A 21,801-nucleotide genomic window follows, 5' to 3' on the forward strand; every position below is an offset into this window, starting at 1 on the left:
TAATATTAATGATTTATTAATATTAATAATGATTTGTGCAAAATATATCAACATTAAATTATTATCTCGAGTAATAAAATTGCCTGTACATTCACTTTTGATACATGGACATACATTTTTAAAATTAGCAATTTCTCGATAAAATACACTATCATCATTCATCATCAATAGTCACGAGTAGTCGAGCATCGGAAGACCGGGTCTCTCTTTTCTTTGTTCATCTTTCATAAGATACACAGTTTACTATATAACTGCAATATACGCATAACCGCCGAACAGCACAGTGCGTCTGTGTTTATATACTTGGTTGTGTAAATGTATGTAAAATGGTATTTTTCCAAAATTATCCACAAAAACAGAGATGCTAAGATTTCAACTAAATCTGTATAATTACGATAAAAATGTATTCAATCCAAAATTTATGCATACATTATTATCTGTCATTATATTTTAAACGTCATTTTTTGTTTGAATGATTGGAACGAAATCAATTCGCCTTTTTCAATTATTATAAACAGTCTAAATCTTGCAAAGATATTATGTACTTCTTTTTTTTCACCGCGCACGATTTTCTTCATTCAATTTCGTATTATCTTTTCTCCATTTCTGGTGAAAGTTTAGAACATTGAAAATTTAACATCGTGATTGATATCGACAATATAAAAGATGATTTATAGATTTTTAAGAAATTCAATACGTGTGTGTCTCGTATATCAATATACAAGTAAAAGAATTGGTAAAAAAAATACATACTTAAGAATAACGTAAAATAATATCTATAGCCATATATGTATCTCGTGCGTGGTGAGTCAATACTTCTCAACGTCTTTCAATAAACGCCGTATTCTAATGTTGTCAACAGCTTTGCACTGTACAGGAACACCGCCATACCTTAATATTGTACATTTTCTATCGAATAGCCTAAAGATCAGGTAAAAAATAAGGCCTAGTATTTTTTCGTTTCATATGTATATATACATATATATACATACATATGCATGTATGTACATATATATGCACTTTCAGTTATCGCATATCCATACATACATGCACATACACCTGTACAAGCATGTATTTATACGTACAGTTTTATGTATACCGAATTCAAGAGAACGGAAACTTCGATCGCGACATTTGTAAGAAAAATAAGAGAAGCAAATTATTAAAAACTTCGAATGAAAGATATTTTACATACATGTATATAAAGTTATTATTCAAAAAAAAGTATACAGCTTTCTTATAACCCAATCTTTCGTTACGTTCCAGTTATAAATAGACAGTCGTGAATTAAATAATATAACATACTACGAATCGAAATTTTAATAGCTTCTTTTAATCACTAACGATATTCAATGTTTCAATGACAATTGTGTAAGTCTATAAAAATAAAATACTTAATAAAATAAAATTGGCTGAATCTGCAATATGCTTATAAACAACAATTATATTATCATAGTCTTCCTAAATATTTAAGATATTACATAAAGTATCAAAAGTTTTACCATTATTTTACTCTCTTATGTAAAACCTTACCTGGAAAATCTATATCTAGTTTTATCGAAAAGTACTCGATTTTCAGAAATGAAACAATACGTTTAAATATCTTATATTACCTGATCACAAGCTTAACTTTAATACAATTAGAAATATCGCCCATTATAACGGATCCTCTTTCTTAACATTTGATTCAATAGTTAATTTAGTACTTTATGTTGAAGAAATGCTCAACGCTAAACCCTTAGACAAACAACAACTTCAACAAGTCAGCGATATTTCAATTTGCATCAAATTTTCCATACCTGTACAGTTGAAAAATCAAATTTAGTTAAAAATTGTATGCAATAAGTTTAGTACACAATGTATAGACTCATTTAGATTCATTTGTAATCTTCAATACTTTCTTTCCTTAACGACCACTTCTACACCTTCTTCGTTCGCGATAAACTTCGTTGGCAAAATAAGACGTTCTCTCGTTGTACATACGCGCGATATAGTTCAAGAATCAGTCTCGATTTTGCCTTCGATGTAACCCTCTCTTAAGTATTAATTTCTTTTTGTAACAGAAAATATGAATGTGAGATTATCGAAACGAGTTCTCAGTATTATCAATATGCTGTCAGAGAATAGTAAAGAAATGATAAGAGACATGTGATTATACACTTGGTTCCGTCAGAGGATCGGGTTGCAAGCGTTCCACTCGATAACGATTGTATTGTCGATAAGGCGTTCTCGTTTGATCATTGTCCGTGATCACTCGTGTTTTATGAGGAATTAAGTTTTCATAACGTCCCATCAACCAATCCTGACATAATCGGTGTTGAACATCTGCGACATTCTTGGATACCCAAGCCGCCAGCCATTGATGGAACTTTGAATTCAAGTGTTTTGTAACAGTTGGATGACACTGTTGAAAAAGCAAATAATTAATAAATATCATGAATGTCGTTAATTTAAAAAAAAATAAGACAAATTTTTAATCGTAGAACATACCTCTCTGGCACGACTGAAAGAATTTTGTTTATACAGGAATGCTTCCTTACTAGCAATATAAAGCATTTGGTAACTATTGGGATTAAATCTACACTGGGTTTCATCGGAATTGATAATGTCAGATGTATCCCCAGAATCTGCTAATCTTAAACCAGGAGGTCGCTTTAGGAGCGCATCTACAGAATCCAGTGATTTTTCTTTGTCAGTTGATCTAAAGAAAGATAGAAAAGAAAGGCACTCAAATATTATATCTTATCAACAGAGTTATGATTTTAATTATAAAGAGATTTAAATGATACTTACCCTGCTGCTTTATCTGGTTGATTGGTGTTAGGCACTGATGCTGACATCATTCTTGCAGCTTTTTTCCTCCACTGTCTAATATTACGGTAAAGAAATACAGGCTTACGTCCTGCCAAGATTCTGCCTAAAGAACTCCAACCATTTCCATCCATCTACAACAATCGTTTCATGTTAACTTTTTTAACAGGTACAGCTTAATACATGTATACATACAATTTTAACGATATCATTCATTGTATTATTATGAGTAATTGGTACTAAGTTTAACATACTTAAGTTAAGAGCTCTTATTACGGCACAATTGCAAAATAATTTATTACAATATTTCACACCTTGTACTAAATTACAAACATTCCTCTTGTATAGAGCTTACTCTCTTTCTAAAAGTAATAAAATATTTCAAGTAAAAATAATAAACTACGGCAAAATACAGAAACAAATGAAAGATATATAAAAATAATCAATTTTCTATATACAAAAGAAAAACGAAATTTTCTTAAGGGTACTCGTTCAAAAGGAATTTAATTTTTTTTATGCTATCTTCATTTTTTGTAAGTAAGTTATATGTTATTATGTGATTGTCATTATACACTGACACGTACTGAATCGCATACGCATCAATAAATAACTATACTCTATAAATAAAATTTATTACCAATTAACTTGGAAAAACATGGATACATAAAAGGATGTTCTTTAAAGAACGTACCAAAAAGATTTAACGGTTTTCGGGGGTTTATGCACGAAAAAGAGCAATAAGCGAAAATAAACCACATTCAAAATATCTTGTAATCTGTTGTTTTACTATTTTTTAGCATGTTATTGATACTGTATAAATGACTAGGAATAAGTAACAATTCTTACGTGTTAACAGTACTTTATAATGAAATCATTAATTGTAGTTCAGAAATATTCATTCATAAATTTATCATTATATAATACAGCAACAATATATAACAGCAACTATATTGAGTCTTAGTACCAATAATACTTGAAAATAATAAAACATATTTGTCCAATAACTTTGTATAAGCAAAATGAAATCAATTAAACGAACACGAGATGAAATGAAAGAAAATGAGCTTAAAGTAACATTTTCAGGTCAATTTTCAATCCATGTACATCCACAGACGACGAGTGAACTTTTTCAATCGAAAGCATAACAAAAAAGGCGTGGTATTGATATGATTCGAGTGAAATTCTAACTTATATGGCGGCTTTACTATTTTAAAATACAAATGTGTTAGAAAAGAGATATATTACTCTTAATATACATATGTGTATACATATATATACGTATATATTGTATATATACATATATATATATAATATGTGTATGTGTGTGTATATTTATCACCATTTGATGTTCAGCACACATGATATAATATTGAAACAATAAAACAGAACAACAAATCGAAGCTAAATGAGAAAAAGTATGTAAAATAAAAATCATATAAGGACAAACATAAAAATTTTAACATCTGGAATTAAATATCTCTCTGTATGATTACTAAGTATTTAAATATAGTAATATGGAATATTCATTTTGCATTGTTTTTGTCTCGTTTCATTCGTAAAAGCACAGGCAAAGAATTCTTTTATCTTTCTTTGTCGTTACAAAAAATTAATATCATCGGAGAATCAAAGTAATAAATTTAGTGGTACAAAATGATGTTAGACAATAATGTTTAAAAGCATTGTTCATGTATTTCAATATCTCTCTTCTATACAATATTATTGTTTATCTATTATTATATGTATATTCGTTTCATATACAGATTACAGTTACAAAATATATATATATATATATATATATATATGTCTTATATATATATAGAGTTTAAAATTCACTGCATAAAGTGAAAACGGAGATATGAGCTTATAACAATCACATAAAATCTGTCTGCACATACGATCTCATAGTCTCAATGAAACTATATTACAAATGTCATAGTAACGTTTAAATCAGATCCTTTGTGGCAACAATTACATATATATGTGTATATATATATATATATACACATATATATGTGTGTGGGTATATATATATATATATATATGTATATATATCGTTTAAATTAATTTAAATTTGTGCCACGTTATCTAATAAAAACGTATTGAACTGTTAAATAAACGAAAAATATATAAATACACGTACATGATACGTGTAGATTTTCTCTCTCTATATATATAATAGCGCTTAAAATTCCATGATGCAGAGCCTTGTCAGGAAATGCATGTTTTACATTTTGTACAAAATACGAAGATATCATTCAATGAGGAAACAACGTTGCGAACACCGCATCTGAAAATCCACTTTGCGTCATAAACGTATTTGTATAACTGTACAGAATACTATGGCAAAGAAAACTAAAAAATAGTACCTATTTTTCCATAAAATATACAAAACGTAGATTTTTCTATCTCGATGTCAAACAATAATAATAATAAAATTAGCAACGTATTTCTTAATAGTGGTTTGATTTCAAAAAATAAATCCTAAACGCGATAAAACATTAAAAGCACATTTTTTAATAACGAAATCGGATAACACGTCGAAACCTACGAAAGAACAAAGAACGATTCGATAAAAAATACTCTTCCGACATTAAAAATTAATGCTTGATGCGAGCTAACTTTTAATAACTAACAATTTTTATAGTCTGCACTGTAAAAAATTATTAAAGACCTTCGATAGTATTATACCATTTCCACGAGAAGAATGTAATTACACAGAATGAAAGTTCACTAGAGTACCAAACAAACAAAAAAAGGGGTAAAAGTAATGAACCTTCTCAATACAAAAAGCAACAGCAGAAACCGAGAGAGTTAAAACTGTGAAACCTTTGGCAGATATTCGAAATTAGCTCGTGGGATATTAACGCTTCATACTGTTACGTTCCTTTCAGTTGGAGCTATGAATTAATGAAAAGATACAAGTGATTTTCTATTTACATGCTATGCCATATAATCTTTGCTTCACTACTTATATATTAATATGTACATAGCAAAGAATTATCATACACCTGCATTTCACAATGGCGCAACAGTTAAGCCAGGAACACACTTGGTCCACGCCAATGATAACGCTACTTCCAGTTTCTCTTTTTAATGTTCAAGCTAGAATCAATGCATACTATGATCTTACATATCACACTACACCTTTTAAATCAAACGAATCTAATTCGAAGAATGCAATATAACACGTCGAACTGTGTGGCGTTCGCGTAATTGAAAATCTTCTAAATAGGCTGGTATACCCTAACCTAATGCCTAAAAAATATACAATTTTAATACTTCGTTAACATACCCTAATTTAATTGTCCGGAAATTTCCCAAGCTTTTTTCGTTAATATCCGTAAGGAATCATAACACACGCAACCTTTGGAAATTCAATGTTCCAAAAATGTCCAAAACGTTATTTTATCATATAATGCACTATCTCTCAGCATGCGTATCTTTTCTTTTATCTTTATCTACTTTGTGAACTTGATAGTTACTCTGCCATAATTAGAAATTTCATAGTAATAAATTGAAAGTTGGAGCGATCAGAAGACAGAAAAAACCACGATTACCCTGCATAATGTGATGTGGCGTGGAAGTAATGTGTTCACGAGTCAATATCCATATTTCCTTCCCAAAGGCTTCACTAATGTTCGAATTTATGATAGCGAAATGGTGAAATTTTACAAGTTAGTAGATGCATAGTATCTCTACCAGTCGACCAAGTTGCGTATCAAAACATATGTACAAATTTATATCAAATATTTACATATTTCTTTTTCAATTCTATCTTGATAATAAATTCTAGAAATTATGATCTTATCTAATTTATAATAATAGTAAGATGAAAATGAACTAAACTTTAAGAATTGACCGATATCAAATGTTATGTTCTTTTTTTCTTTTATGCTAATATTTTACATTCATTTATGGCACTGCTCGGATGACTTCATTTGTGTATGCCGTGTCCCCTTGATGTTTCTTTTCATCATTTTTGTACATTTGCAAAATGAGTTAAATGCTCGTTAATATCTTTCATCTCGTAACTATACTTCTGCTGTAACTAGTTGATTTTATCTTTCCTTTTCTAAAGAAACGTAAAGTAGACAATTACGGAGACAGTACGATAAAGCATAGTAAGATTTAATTGTATATGTGAAAATTTTCCTTGTTTGTTTCGTTGACCGATTCTTTTCAAGTGAGAGATTCACGGGAGAATCATGTTTTCAACATGAAAGCAAATTAATGAATTTAGTACGTACTCTTATTTTTTTTATAAGCTTTCTTTTGAAGCTTTATACAATCATTTATAATATTTTTATTATTATATAACAAACAAAAACAACAAACACAAATAAAAAGAAGTTATTAGATAACCACATTATTAGATAAAATATAAAATAAAATTTAAAAACAACCGAAACTTGGAATCTTTTTTGTACGTAAATGTAAATATCGCGCACTTCCCTCCCTTTTATCGAACGCACGAACTTCCTTTTGACCCTAAATAAAAAGTAAAACAGATATCACCGGATTAAAGAATAAACCCTTGCATAGAAACTCGCGTGGATAGACAAAACTTATTTACGCCGTAAAAAACGAGGAAGCAAAGCAGTGACTCGTGTGGAGCAGTATACTTCTAAATGCCTTCGATAAATCTTTGCGTTTGAAAATTTGGAAAAATTGCTATTGAGATATCGTTGTTTCACTATAAATCGATATTTAAAATATAGAAATATAATTTGCAATTTGTGGTTTTTCGCGTAACATGTAATGGTATTGCAATGCACTAATAGTGCGAATATATGGAATAAAGAATGGGGATTCGTAGTGCACTATACTCTCTTTTTCTATTTTTCTCTTATCTTTCTCTTTACTTAATTTACAGCACCACAATGGACGCGCTCAGATGAAAATCATATCTCTCTTATCTCCTTAAACGTTACGAAAATAAATATATGACTTTCCATTCTTTTTCTTTTTTTTTAGCATTTAAAAGAATATTAGTTCATTCTGCTTATATGTATACAAAGTTCTGCAACTTCTATATAATGACAAGCATGAACCAGTGTTCTGACCCCATTCGCGTGATAAAGCATTGGTGATAGCAGATCGTATATGGCTACGTAGCTTCCTCGTATTAGCAAACAACCGATATTATATGCTGCGATGTTCATTCCTAAAATATTTTCTACCTCTTTTTTGATATCTTTCTTTAAGGAAGTCAACAATGATTCTCTTGAAGACCGAGTTTTTTTTGGAAAGGCGTCCGACTGCGAGATCAAACGTTTCACATACGAATACCTCTGGTATAATTTTATAGTACGATCACACGAAATAATTAGAAGAAAGTTTTTCTTTAGTAAGCTTTCGTTCTTTGGGACACTAGTTGTACACTGAATGACAACAGTACAACTTCCAATCACAGACATCAAATACGAATGAATGTAAACTTCAACGTTGGCAATGATTATGAAAAGGGATGTGGATCCTATACCTTCTTGCTAATGTCAGTGTTCTTGCGCTTTCTGCCCCTCCCCCCCCTTGCAGCCTGGTCGTTACTCACAGGATGATTGGTTGTTGGCTCATTGTCTGTTAAGGTAGGGGTGTCTTTCGGGCTAGTCTGACCAGCTGGAGCAGAAAACCTCTCAACATATGTAGACCACTTTTCAGATACCGTAACTCCTTCCCTTTCTCTTTCCCTACAACTGTTGTCCATCGCTTCATCACCTTCTGTATCCAACAATTCCATTGTCATTTTACAGTCTTTCTTATACTGCAACAATAAAACATTTTACATGTAAAACACGTTTCGTTTAATTTACGAAAAAGTAATATTTTTTATTCATAATTTTTTCATATTTGCAGGATATTACCAGCTGTAATTAAGAGATACATTAACATATGGTTAATGTTCATGAATCAAAGGTTCAATAGAATATTTTAGTATTTTTAACATATATAACAGTGAATTGTAGCAATAGCTTTGTCATTCGTCAAATAATTCTTCTGAAAAATCGAAACTTACAATGTATACTTTAAAACAATTTTCGTCCGCCATAGCCTTTTCAGCTTTACGCTGATACGACATCTCTGCACCGAGTCTCATGTACGCTGTAGCACATAAACCACCTGCGCCACTACTTTCTTTCGGTTGCCGTTGCTCTCGCTGGAATAATTCCATACACTGCTGGCATATAAGATCTGAGACCAAATGCTGCAACTAAAAATTTTATATTTTTGTTTTAGAATCCTGCTATAATTATAAAATTATAGTAATTTAAAGATTTTTTTAATCTGATATGCATATACTTACTTGTCTCACAGCGTATGTTACAACCTTATCTAACGTAAAAGCGATATATGCGTGAATACCGAACATTTCTCGTAAGGTATCCTCGTATGCGGTACTTTCCATATTACCGTCTAGAACATTCTTAACCATATCCAAAAATGCAGGATAGTAATCTTCAATTTCAATTTCATCTATATCAAATATATTAAGAATATTAAATTAGAATAAACTGCATTTTTTTCGTACAAACAAAGCTACGTTTTACACTTACTTTTAGGTTTTAACCGTAGTGCGACAGCTGTGCTCTCTTTACGCTGCTGTTTGTACCGTGATTCCTCTTCAGCAAGAGCCACAGCCCGGTCGTACATTTTTGTTAATCTTTCACATAATATATGATGTAACCTTAAAAAAAGGTACCAATTGTTGCTGCCCATGAAGAGCGTGTACGCTTCTTCAGGGTCATCCGACATCGCATGGATTGGTACTTTGATATCAGGTTCGGTTTTAATAGACGTGGAAGACGGAATCGGAGATACCGGCGCCTTATTCCTATTTGCTTGGAGGCCACCACCACCCAACGGAGAGGTATTCATCGTTACTGACTGAGAATTACTACACGCTGCTACATTGAGATCTTCCTTCTCATCTGTAACAGCGATACTTGTATAAAATAAATTGCTTCGACTGCAAAATAGTAATAATTTATCAAATTTAATGCATTACCGTCTTCATCCCTTTCGTCGTCACTCAGTTCCTGGCGTGGATGGAAGAAAAGATCAGGTATAAAATGCTTCAACAAAAGCTTTATTCGTTGCTTGTCTTCCTTGTGGATGGCCGTTTGACGCTTTACATGATGGATAAGAAGATTAGCTGCATCATCTAGGACAGACTTATCTTTGTAAGGTAATACAAGGTGTGGGCCGCTATTATTTTGACCATCCCCGCTACCATCGTCTACCTGCTCGTGTCTCTGCAAAATAAATTATTCTTAAATAATGAAAAGCGTAAACTTACCTAGAGGAAAAACAGTTACAAACCTCATCGTATAACGTTTCAATTTCGTTAAATAGGCTCTTGGACCTTAGGGCCTTAACATCGTTCTGCTTGAAATTGATACCTTGATGATCCAGAGACTTCAAGTAGTACTTTTCGTTTTGTTCTCTCCAGAGTTTATTGAAACCTTTTTGCGCTTCCCGCCACTCTTCTTCCTTACTCTTTAATCGACGAAGAACTACTGGTACTGCTACTACAGGATTTTTCTTAAGACCATCTATAATGTCAGCCGCCTTATCGCCGTATATCCTCTTCAAGGCTCTCTGATGAATTGTAGGCGAACAACCACCGAGACAATCGTCGAGCTTGAATTTCTGAAGTTCTTCTTGGCTCATTCTACTCATTTTCTTATGGACACCCTCGAGAACTCTGATCGTCGACGCATTAGTTTCTATTACGCCATCCAACTCAAATCGTTCATCCTCGCAACGATAAATGAATTCCTCGTATTGAGTTTTCCTAAACATTCCAACCAAATAAAAGATAATTCTACTATTTAACAATAAATATCACATAAAGGAGATATAAAAATTACGAACCTGGATGTTACGAATGTACTATCTTCTGACCAAGTCGGGAATGAAACCCATGTATCGTTGAGAACTTCTTTACACAGTTGCGTTCTTCCTGTACACTTTGGTTGAACGTAAGACTTTGGTAACGCACAGTATGATGCCCCTAGACGCTTGCATGCCGTGTAGTCAATTTCCATCGCCAGATCACCTTGCGGTCTCTCTTGATGACTTCGTACAACATTATTTGGTAGCGCTTCAACATTTAAATTGCCACTTGCATTTGTTGTGTTGGTACTAGAAGACTCGGGTAAGTGGCCCAGGAAATCTTTAAACCACCGCAATAGTTCAGGAAAACGACCAAGAAATGGCGTTACTAACTGCACCAACTCAGATTTAGAAACTATCTCTTGATTAAACAAAACCAAACATCTAAGGAAATTTTCGTATACTTCTTGCGATCTCAATGCTTTACGAACCTAAGAATATAATAATACATATTTTTTTATTATGCATTTATTTCATTTTTCCTTTCCTAATAGTATGAAAATAAAAAATTGAAAGTACTAACCTTATCGAAGAAAGCATAATCATTGAGACTGCCATATTTTCCAGCTTCGGCTATGGTAACACATTCACGCATAGACGATACTTTAGGCTTTTTCAGAGGTGGACCATGCTGTATATGGTGAGAGTTTCCGGCTGTTACCGAAGGCGAAAACGACGGGCTTCTTTTCAACTGTCCCGTATTATGGCCAAATTTTTGTACGCTATTAATATCTCGTATACCAGATCTATCTCGCTCTCGGTCACGATCTCTATGATCGCGATTTTCACGTTCTATTGTACTAGTACCGCTCGATTCTCGAAGATCTCTCGAAATATTTCCCGAATTATTATAAGGTGCTTTAGGTCCCAATGGTTTCTTGACAATTGTTGTGTGATCATTAACTGTAGCAGTCTTGTTACTCTAAAATATTGTCACCAAAACATTAATAAAAAAAGATTTTTTTAAAGTAAAATTTTGTTTTATATTAATTTTATAATACCCATCCTACCAACGAACTCTGTTGATTAGTAGCATCCGGCAAAAATTGCCCAAACTCAGCCAACAAATCTTCTTGATTTTCAAATAACTTGGCAACTTGGCTATAAACTTCTGCTTCCGTTAAATGTTTTGCTCCACCAGATGCACCAGATCCACTGGTACCACCCATGTGTCCAGATTCTTTTAAATTTCGCTGCTCTTTCTGATAAGTATGCAGAATTTCTAAAAATCTTTTATACTTGTCGGGTTGACCTTGGAATCGATTCTAAAATTATAAACAAATTAAGTGAATATCTTACATTTCTTATCGCATTCTGTAATTAGATACAAACCTTAATTTTGTTAACGTAATTAATCGCATGATTAAACTCAACTGGTTGGCTTTGTTGAGTTTGTCCACTGGTGGGTATACCATCTTGTGCTTGACTTAACGCTTGACTCACAGCTTGTGCTTGAGCTGCACTAACATGTGAATTATTGTATGCCTGTACCGGTGGTGGTGAAGGTGCATGTACTGTCAAACTATTATTCGAAATATTATTTGCCAGAGAGTGGTGTATATTTCCGGTCCTAATTTCAAATAGCATGTAAAATATAAATTATCGATTTATTCCGCAAAAACAGTAAAAATTAATATATAAAATAGTGATAATATCCTACCCTTGCATTATCTGCAATACTGGAGGAGCTTTCGCTGGTTGTGTTGGTGGACTTGCAACAGGAGGTGAACCAACATTCACAGTGCAATGATGCTGTGACAAGCTAGTGCAAGTGTGTGTTGCTGTTGGACTTGGCATACTAACTGACACTTGAAATGCATATCCTTGCTCATTAGCTTGCACCTCTATTTTGTACCCAGGTGGAAGAAAGGTATTAAAACCAACAATAAGTTCAGGGTGCCCTTTAAATAAATGGCTCACTCTTGTTATTACTCCTGGTGTATCTATGCTTTGAGATTTAAATTCTTTCATAATATCCAAGAAATCATTATACACCTAAAATTAAACATGATTATGTAATAAAATATGATTATCGTAACTCAGATAATGTTAATAATGATAGATCTACCTGAGGCTGATCACTGAATTTGTACTTTACTTGATCTAAATAAGATAACGCATCTTCTACTTTTAATCTCTGAAATTGTTGGGAACCACTGCCACCACCTAGGCTTGTGCCTGGTGGGGTAGAAGCTAATGGTGTTACATTGCTGGAATGAACCTATAAGAGGTATAAAAACATTTTTATACAAAATCTCTTGTTAATTAAAAATATCATATTTTAATAAGAACTGATTTTCAATGTTTTATCCAAAATACATGACTTGGACCCATGCTTTTACATAATTATACAGCTATTATTTTCAAATCTCTATGTCTGTGATTTATTTCGACTTATATACATTGTCGGATATAAACCTTATGCCTTATTGTTGGTTGCTGTTGAGTATGAACCTGACTTTGTGTTCCTGGTGTAGGCTGTTGGGAACCCATACTATGGTTACTCCCACCACCTATTCCACCATGTAAACCTCCACCAGTATTTACACTGCTACTGCTACATGTAGAAGTGAGTCCTGCAGATCCACTTCCCTGCACATACAATTGATAATAATTGCACAATCTATAAATCTAATCTTTACAAGTTTGATTATATTCCTGTACATACAAATTGGAAAAAAATGTACATATAGAAGTATAGTGCTGTTATTATCCTCTGATTATCCAATCTCTTATTATTAATACAAGGTGAAACAATTAGTTGTACAAATCTTATTTGAACAAAAAATTAAATAAAATTTCTTAATTGTATTTTCATCAAATATACACATAAAAATGAAGCGATGTTATCGAACAAAAACAATAATGTTGTATATTTATTTTACAAATAAAGGTACTCCATAGTATATAGAGATAGAGATTTATTAACGTGGCAGTTAAAAAATTTTTAAAAACGTAATAGGAGAACGTTCAATTCGATAGACCGCTTTTAAGCCGATTAATTTCATTTGCTCCCGCATCACTCTGTTTTATTATATACCAGTAATACCTGAAAGACTCATGAATAACAATGTTACAAGAAAGAAGAAACATTAAAATATACAATTTCATTTTAACAAAGAAGCTATAAAAAAAAGATTGAAATTATATAAAGCAATTAAAAAATAGTAAAAAGCATAGAAAAATGAAAAAAACGATGTAGTTGTTTTGCTGCTCGTTACTGTTGTTATTACAATGTAGATAACACGCACCTTAATGGGGGACGGGGCCGCGGTCGGCACTACAATTGCTCCAGTATATTGCTGTTGAGCTTGGGCAGTTCCAAATTGTATGCTGCCCGGCATTTCTTTCGAAGCAACTGATCGAACTGCTTGGCCAGGTACAACAACGCCTATTCCACTGCTTGAATGGTACTCCAAACTACCTCCTCCGCCACTTCCTGCACTCACTGACGAGTGCTTTAATGTTGCTGCTGCTGGTGATGCTACCTCGTCCAGCCCGCGAACACGTTTCATCGCAGATCACATTGGAAATGCTACGGATTCAGAAAGATCTTGTTCGGAGATATTCTTTTCATCCCGATATTAATCATATCTTGTTTAACCCTAAAAAGCTAGCATCAAAGGAAATCACATTAATGCATTTCATACTGCATTAATTTTATACGATTTGTCATTTAAACCACGTATCATGAGTGAAATTTAATTTCCTCTTAATTATAGATATCAATAGAAAAGTTAAGAAAAGCAATTAAATATTTTATTACTATTCCATATTGGATAAGAAGTTGTTGTTCCTTATGGTTATAAATAACATTACGGCGATATTATTATAGGTACACTATAAATTTTTTGTATTTGTGGAAAATTTGAAGAATGCATAATACGAGAAAATTTATCAAATATCAGAAGTATAATGTTTTCTATAATATTTGGTAGATAAAACAATTTTCTATCTAGATCCTATTTTCTAAATTACATTCTCAAAAATATTAATCTGCATAAAAACCCGCAGTCTATTAATTAATTATAACTAATAACTATGCGTCTTCATATTTTTATGAATGTAATTAAAAGATGAAATTTAGAAAATTGTTTTACTTATTAGTAGATAAGATTTTGGATATTTCATGTATGTTCGCATAGTATACATTTCTGTGAATTTTTACAACTTGATATATTTTTAATTATATTCTCAAAAATAATGACAGAACGATAATATTAAAATAAAATTCGGGGTGAGATTTCGCTTATGATAGCCTTCAAGCGTTAACATCGAACCTACGCGATACACAACCATTGTATTTATCCTCAAAGCTACGATAAAACACGACGCAGCAACTCTTTCGCGGGTATCGTGGCGTTTAGCGCGCCATGAGCAGAAGACAGAAAAGGTGTAGTAGAGTTCGAAAGTGTTCGGTGATGGTATTGTTTCGTTTAAGGTGATAAAATGACGTGATCGACGATGCATCCGCACTACCGTTGGTTAATGTCGTAAGTACATAAATACGTAGTACTGCCGTGTAGAAAAAACATTCGATAAATTTGATGTTTCCTTTCTAGATTGATTTCAATTTATACGACGATGTTCGGAATTTTGAAAGCACCGCGCGCTCGATCACCGTGTGACAGAACTTCCGAGGAATCTAAAACAGCGCGAGCACTTTCCCATAACTTCGAACAACATCAAACTTTTTCGCCCCTAAAATAATAGTATAATGGAAAAGATGAAAATTTTGTCATCATTTCGGTGAAAGGAATGAATATGTAATGGTAAATTAGGAAAATTGCATTGGTATTTATGTTGATTTTTAATACGTCGATCTCAATATGAATATGTTTGAAATTACTTCTCTACAATAATATAAGAAAGCCGTTAAAAATGTATCACTGAATTTTCTAATTGATTTTTGAAAATTCAAAATTACTATGCATTTCCTTGCTCGATTTACAGTTAAAAATAATTGAATTACTCATACTCGTAACTGTTATATATATATTGCATAATATAAAATAATTAAAACACACGTGGTTTGCATTTCCATTATATTATTATATTTATGACAATAGTAGGAAATAAATCATACGTTAAATATGAGTATATCCTTTCTGAAATCTACTCCAAAATATATTTAGGTAATATAACCTCACACAAAAATGCAATAAATTTGTTAGGCTTAAAGCCACTAATAAATTTGAGGTGAAAGAAATTTTTCTTCCAATGGATATTGACGTTTATTATTAAGAACTACTACCCTTTGTAATCTATTGTTTTATTTATTGGTTTAGTAATCATTTATTACTGTTATATATTTTGACCTGGCACGCTGTCATGTATATCCTTTGTACTTTATACTTCTCGGTCAATGTAGACATTCGAAGAGTAAAAGTAAATTATAAAAATGGGAATAGATAAAATATTTTATGAATGTACTTTTTATGTGCTAAGAAAATATTCCTGCAAGATTATTCACAGCTACACAGAAATATTTTGTTGTGCTATTATATATCACTCGAATCTATAATTAGTTTTTTATCAATAACAAAATGTAGTTATAAAGGATTTATGTTCTCTTTGCATACGCTTTGATATTTGCAGTTCTAGAAGCACAACTGCATTTCTTCACTCATTACTTTATTCTCATTTGTCAAAACTAACAAATTTCTTTCTTTCTATGTTTTACATCTTTCTAGAATAAAAGCAAGAGAACAAGCGTAGAAACCAACAAGGAAACAAGACAATTTTAATTCACACATTCACTAATGTAATATATTATAAAACATATTACTGTAAATTTCCTTGGTATAATAAAGTAAAGGACTGTAATATCGGTCTAATCCTACTGACATCGGGTTACAAAATAAGATGTAAATTTTCCTGATCGGAAGAAAGTTGCACTGAAACACAAAAGTGTGTTATAAAAATAATTATAACCTAGTGCTTCTATAGAACACAATCTACATCCACATAGTAGTTTATGATGACCTTGCATGGATATAGAAATGTCAGTGACTTAGAATACGGTAAAAATCTCGTGGAAAAGATAATACATACCAATTTCCATTTGAAAAGAAGTTGAACGTCCTTGCACCAAAATGAATTTCGAGAGAAGTTATCCAGTGAAGCAAGTGGTCGTTGATTGAAACGAAGTTTTTATCGGTAGGAAAGTTTGTGCAGTTCCACGAGGAGAGACGAGCGTCGGTGGAGTTTCTTCGTTGGGCAGAATTTCGATCCACGATATCGAGCCTCGGTCGGGGAATTTCGCTGGGACACAGAGAAGACGAAATAGAGCCGGTAAAGCCAGCTGCACGGACGCGTACAGCCCGTGCTGCGAAGTCGTCGAAGCGAGGTTTGTCAGTGTTGCACGTTTCCAAACACTTCCCGGCCCTCGACGTTACGCAATATTCCACGTAAATACATAACACATTTTCCCGAGAGCTCCAGTGGAAAAATATTCGTCCTGCGGTGCTCCTTTTACAAAGGAGTCACCTCGAGTGTCGGGTATAAGCACTTTTCAGTACACTGGATTTTCTTGTCGATATATCGGTCCTTTTTCCAGCCGTCGAAACTGACTTTCCGCACAAAAGCTTCGGCCCCGTTGTTTTTTCACGACCAAAAAATCGACGAAGCCTGAACGGGCCGGTCGGTCTGGTCTCTCAGACAGGAATTCACTATGCTTTCTCGGATCTCCCTCTCAGAACCATCGAAATCTTGTCGTATGTGTGAAGAAACTCAGTAAAATGCACATTTTCGCGAGTACACGGACGAATTACCGCACTTTTTAAAAAAATACCCAAATGCAAAAGACATACTCGCACTCTCTCGAGGTACAAGGCAAACTATTGGATTTTGTATGGCAAACAAGGAACTGACTGGTCGTATAGCGGGATGAGGAAGGTGGAGGGGATCGCGCAGGACCGTATTCATCCACTAAGCGTCTCTGTTACCAACCACTCGGGTACCTCCTGCAAAGCATACGTGTTCGCAGGCCTCGCGAGACTTCTCTTCCAACTTTCATTAATTGTGCATCGATTATTCTTCGACTACTTTTCTCCACTGTTTTCCACGACAAAGATATTGCAACGCACTGGCAATTTACTTTAACGTATCGGCATAGAATCACATGGAATGTAATCGCTACGAAATAATAGTCTTTCTCAGTCGTAATTAACAATGACAATTACTAATCGTATAATTTCTTGAAATCGTATTTTCCTACGGTTATCGTTTCAACTACACTTTCTAGTCGTTTATTGATAGTTTAAGTTTCATAGAATTTCGGCCAATCTAAATAACTTCCAATTTCAGTTCTTGTTTCGAGCTTTTATATCGGTTTACATTATCTACGTTATTTTTATGACAATACTCTCGCAATAACTGGAGTGAGTTACGCGTAATATATTAATATTTAAGATACAACGTGTTTCTTACAAAACAGCTAATATCTATAGATATAAATACACTGGAAAAGAGAGTACACGAATACTCTCGAACAACATACCGCCAAAGTTTCATTCGAGCACTTCACGATATCAACTTCTCGTAAGTCACATTAATAAATTACCGAAACGTTAACAGCGATAGAAACTCCGCACATTCAAACTTCCGTTTGTTCGAATACTATTCTGATTTTTAAAGCATATGGAATTTTAATTACACCGCGTATGACGATTTAACACAAAATCGACGGGATTCGCATAACTTTTTACAAACTAGAATAACAACACGAGGTATTTTATGCGGATAGTATACTACGTAAAAAAAAACATAGCAGCCAGATAGGATGATATATACAAAATTGCATGCACATTACATTTTTAACATGTTTATCGTAATAATTCATTTCTTTGGTTTCCGGTTATTAAATACTTTCATTACGCCAGGATTCACCTGTCGCGAAGAAATGACGAAGGAAAGTTTCGAAAAAGATGCTTATTGAGAGAAAAGTTGTGTCGCGTCCCGATGAAATTGAAGAATCGCTAGGTGCCTAATCTGTTGTGAGTAGATACAGCCCTGAAAATTGTGGCGGCGAAGCCGCCAAGAGGCGCGCGCAGTCCACGAAATATCCAAGCGTTTCCCCGCGGCCGACATCTTCGCGCGGCCAACAGCTGTTCCGAAAGGCGAGCGAACTCCCCATCGTAATCTGGGTCATGGAAACTGCGCAAAATAGGTTGCACTTGCACCGAAATCGCGCATTTCTTCGAAAACTGGTCTATCGTCTCGAAAATTTCGTCTAATCCAATAGACTGAACTAGCACGCGGTACGTTGTTATCCACACAATAAAATGCCATTCGAAATATGCAAGCTCCTGCGACCAGCCGTTGCATATCTGTCAACGTGCTTGACTGGTTCCCGACGAGAGAGCCGTGCGTCGATTGGCCGACGATTTTCGGGCATCGACCTACGCGCGAGCCTCGAAACCTGCTAATCACACAGGAAGCGTCTAAACGATATTCCTCCAATATACACAATGTGCACGTGGAAAAATCACGTTCTGTGTTTTATTACAAATTCAGTCTAGTTGATTATCTCTTCGTCGAATTATTCGATATTGTTTAAACGCGTTAGACGCTGAGCACAGCCGCTCATTCGTTGCACACGCAAAACACAATCTGTTCGATACGTATACATGTACCACGTGATTGATTCGGTACTTCTTTAACCTTTATTATTTGTAAATTTCCAAATTCTTTGCCGAATAATGTACTATCATGGCCGTGTAGACGTAGTAATCGATACACATGTGATTAATGTTAAATGAATATTCGAGTTAGGATAAATTCGAACATTGAGTTATTTTAAATGTACAATCTTGATCTTACAACGTGTTCTTAACACGTTAAACCGAATGAGCATAGTTCTATGTTTAAAAGCTGTTTCTTATCATATTCTTTATATATTTCTTTTGTAATTGTTTAGAAATTTTTTTTCAATAATTTTCTGCATGTTGTTGGTTCGAAAATATTTGTATTGTTGTAATACAGGTACTGAGCGAAATTAACACATGAATTTATTTTCAATATCTATTTAAGTAAATTTAAAGGAATTACTTTTAAAAATGTCTTAAATGTAATGTTTTATGTGTCAATTTAATAGGTTCCTTAGTGGTACATATGAATAAAGATGGAATAATATAAAACTGAGGAGAAGAAAAAAAATGTTTAGGATACTAAAAGTTTAATATATAATAAAACAAAGTTTAAGACACTTAGAAAATGTTTAAAAAGGTAATTGTGGGTATATCTGGTGGGGTTGATAGCGCTGTATCAGCATTGCTTCTAAAAAATAAAGGTAATTCAAGAGAATAAAAATGTCTAGTATCGGATGATAATTTATTATCATGAAAGTATTAAAATTAGCACTGTTAAAGGATTCAATGTCACCGGTGTATTCATGAAAAATTGGGACATCAAAGATGAGACTGGAATTTGTCAGACTGAGGAGGATTATAAAGATGCACAATGGGTGTGCAAAAAATTAGATATTCCTCTTGTTGAAGTTAATTTTGTAAAAGAATATTGGAATAATATCTTTTCGTATGTATATGCATATTTGTACATCTTTTTAATTAATATTTTATCTTTATTAACTTTTATAGCTATTTAATAGAACAATATGAGAATGGATATACACCAAATCCTGATATTTTGTGTAACAAATACATCAAATTCGATCATTTCTTTAACTTTGCACGTAATAAACTTCAGGCTGATGCTATTGCAACTGGACATTATGCCAGAACTAGTTTTGGTTCTTACCTTGAACATTTTAAGCCAGATACAAGTAAATATAATTTTCTTAACGTTATTCTTAAACGTTTGCTTTAATCATATAATCAAATCGTATTAGTTTGACTATTTTACCAGATGTCAGCTTATTTCAAGCTCGAGATCCAGGAAAAGATCAAACATTTTTCTTGTGCCAAGTACCTCAACAAGCATTAAGGTACTCCATGTTTCCCCTTGGTGAATATTTGAAGAAAGATGTTAAACAAATTGCTCTGAAAGCTGGATTGGATAAAATTTTTCTAAAAAGGGAAAGCAGAGGGATATGTTTTGTGGGAAAACGAAATTTTCAAAATTTCATATCCAAGGTACAGCATGATAAGTTCAATGTATGCTATTATTCCATTTTTGTATTGACAACTAAATAATATTTATAGTACATATTTGACAAACCTGGAGACTTTGTAGACTTGGATGATGGTCGGGTAGTGGGAAAGCATATGGGCTTTCATCATTGGACCATAGGGCAAAATATAAAAATTAGTGGTTCACCAGCTGCATACTATGTGTATAAGAAAGATATTAACACAAATAACATCATTGTAGTATGTAGAAAAAATGTTATGTTAATTATATTTTTTACTTAGATTGGATGTTGATGTATATATTAATATTAATAGGTAAAAGGGACACACAATTCAGCGCTATATTCAGAACTTATAACAACAGAAACTCCGTACTGGATATCATCAGAGCCAGGATTTAATAGTTTCTCTAGACTATTAAATTGCGATTTGCGCTTTCAACATAGAGATCCCTTGGTACCTTGCACAGTTCATAAAAATTTAAAGAATCAGTTAATAATACAGCTTAGTCAACCATTAAGAGCACTTACAGAGGGACAGGTAGAGCTTCTTATACATGACCCTTTTTGAATTATCGTATAATAGTGTTCCATAATATTTAACATTTATCGTATTTATTTCAGTTTATCACCTTATATAATGGAGAAGAGTGTCTAGGTAGCGCTGTAATCTCATATTGCGGTCCATCGTACTATAACTTAAACCAAGAAGTAAAAATGGATCATTATCGAGGAAACAACGAGATACAAAAACAGATCGCGGACGCGAGCATGTAGTATTGTACATAGTAATTTATTAACAAAAAAAGGAAATTATATTTGGACATTTTAATATAGTTTTCATTGATTGAATATAAAATAAACATCGTACAAAATCTCTTTAAAGATTTTTTTCTCCTTTATATTGATCGATAAGACTCGATAATTGATCGATCTCGATTCTTATCTTTGCTAAATTCACTAATATAAGTACAACGAAATCATTTTCTGTACAGTCACCAAACAAA

The 21,801-nt window shown here is 33.0% G+C and overlaps 2 protein-coding genes across 7 annotated transcripts; one reads left to right on the forward strand and one right to left on the reverse strand.

Annotated features, from left to right (window-relative positions):
* Positions 1-18,594, reverse strand: LOC126922484 (paired amphipathic helix protein Sin3a). Of its 3 annotated transcripts, XM_050735057.1 has the most exons (19): positions 18,206-18,594; positions 16,759-18,081; positions 13,956-14,239; positions 13,123-13,296; positions 12,773-12,925; positions 12,365-12,699; positions 12,037-12,274; positions 11,715-11,969; positions 11,228-11,626; positions 10,684-11,135; positions 10,129-10,603; positions 9,815-10,061; positions 9,363-9,737; positions 9,113-9,282; positions 8,825-9,019; positions 8,294-8,572; positions 2,794-2,945; positions 2,491-2,701; positions 1-2,404 (listed from the first exon to the last, which is right to left on the reverse strand). In XM_050735057.1, exons 3-19 carry the CDS (start codon positions 14,217-14,219, stop codon positions 2,153-2,155), a joined length of 4,626 nt encoding a protein of 1,541 aa, XP_050591014.1. In that variant the 5' UTR covers positions 14,220-14,239; positions 16,759-18,081; positions 18,206-18,594; the 3' UTR covers positions 1-2,152. The 3 variants fall into 3 exon arrangements, with proteins under 3 accessions (XP_050591014.1, XP_050591015.1, XP_050591013.1); XM_050735058.1 differs by having other exon boundaries at positions 8,363-8,572; positions 16,759-18,594; XM_050735056.1 differs by having other exon boundaries at positions 16,759-18,594.
* Positions 18,595-19,798: 1,204 nt separating this feature from the next.
* On the forward strand, positions 19,799-21,673 carry LOC126922477 (mitochondrial tRNA-specific 2-thiouridylase 1). 4 transcript variants are annotated; one of them, XM_050735044.1, is made up of 7 exons: positions 19,799-19,996; positions 20,076-20,241; positions 20,304-20,488; positions 20,572-20,798; positions 20,868-21,035; positions 21,111-21,335; positions 21,419-21,673. In XM_050735044.1, exons 1-7 carry the CDS (start codon positions 19,921-19,923, stop codon positions 21,569-21,571), a joined length of 1,200 nt encoding a protein of 399 aa, XP_050591001.1. In that variant the 5' UTR covers positions 19,799-19,920; the 3' UTR covers positions 21,572-21,673. The 4 variants fall into 4 exon arrangements, with proteins under 4 accessions (XP_050591001.1, XP_050591003.1, XP_050591002.1 ...); XM_050735046.1 differs by having other exon boundaries at positions 19,847-19,996; positions 20,076-20,170; XM_050735045.1 differs by having other exon boundaries at positions 19,857-19,996; positions 20,065-20,241.
* The last annotated feature ends 128 nt before the right edge of the window (positions 21,674-21,801 follow it).

This window comes from Bombus affinis, chromosome 12, assembly GCF_024516045.1.
Source record: "Bombus affinis isolate iyBomAffi1 chromosome 12, iyBomAffi1.2, whole genome shotgun sequence".
NCBI lineage: Eukaryota > Metazoa > Arthropoda > Insecta > Hymenoptera > Apidae > Bombus > Bombus affinis.

Excerpts from the sequence above, each read along its gene's own strand:
- LOC126922477 (XM_050735044.1), top strand. The coding sequence starts at position 19,921 with ATGTTTAAAAAGGTAATTGTGGGTATATCTGGTGGGGTTGATAGCGCT. Across the intron at positions 20,242-20,303 it reads TATTGGAATAATATCTTTTC|CTATTTAATAGAACAATATG; the intron begins GTATGTATATGC and ends TAACTTTTATAG. Across the intron at positions 20,489-20,571 it reads ACATTTTAAGCCAGATACAA|ATGTCAGCTTATTTCAAGCT; the intron begins GTAAATATAATT and ends CTATTTTACCAG.
- LOC126922484 (XM_050735057.1), bottom strand. The coding sequence starts at position 14,219 with ATGAAACGTGTTCGCGGGCTGGACGAGGTAGCATCACCAGCAGCAGCA. Across the intron at positions 12,700-12,772 it reads AATTCAGTGATCAGCCTCAG|GTGTATAATGATTTCTTGGA; the intron begins GTAGATCTATCA and ends GTTTAATTTTAG. Across the intron at positions 9,283-9,362 it reads ACTACGGTTAAAACCTAAAA|ATGAAATTGAAATTGAAGAT; the intron begins GTAAGTGTAAAA and ends TATTTGATATAG.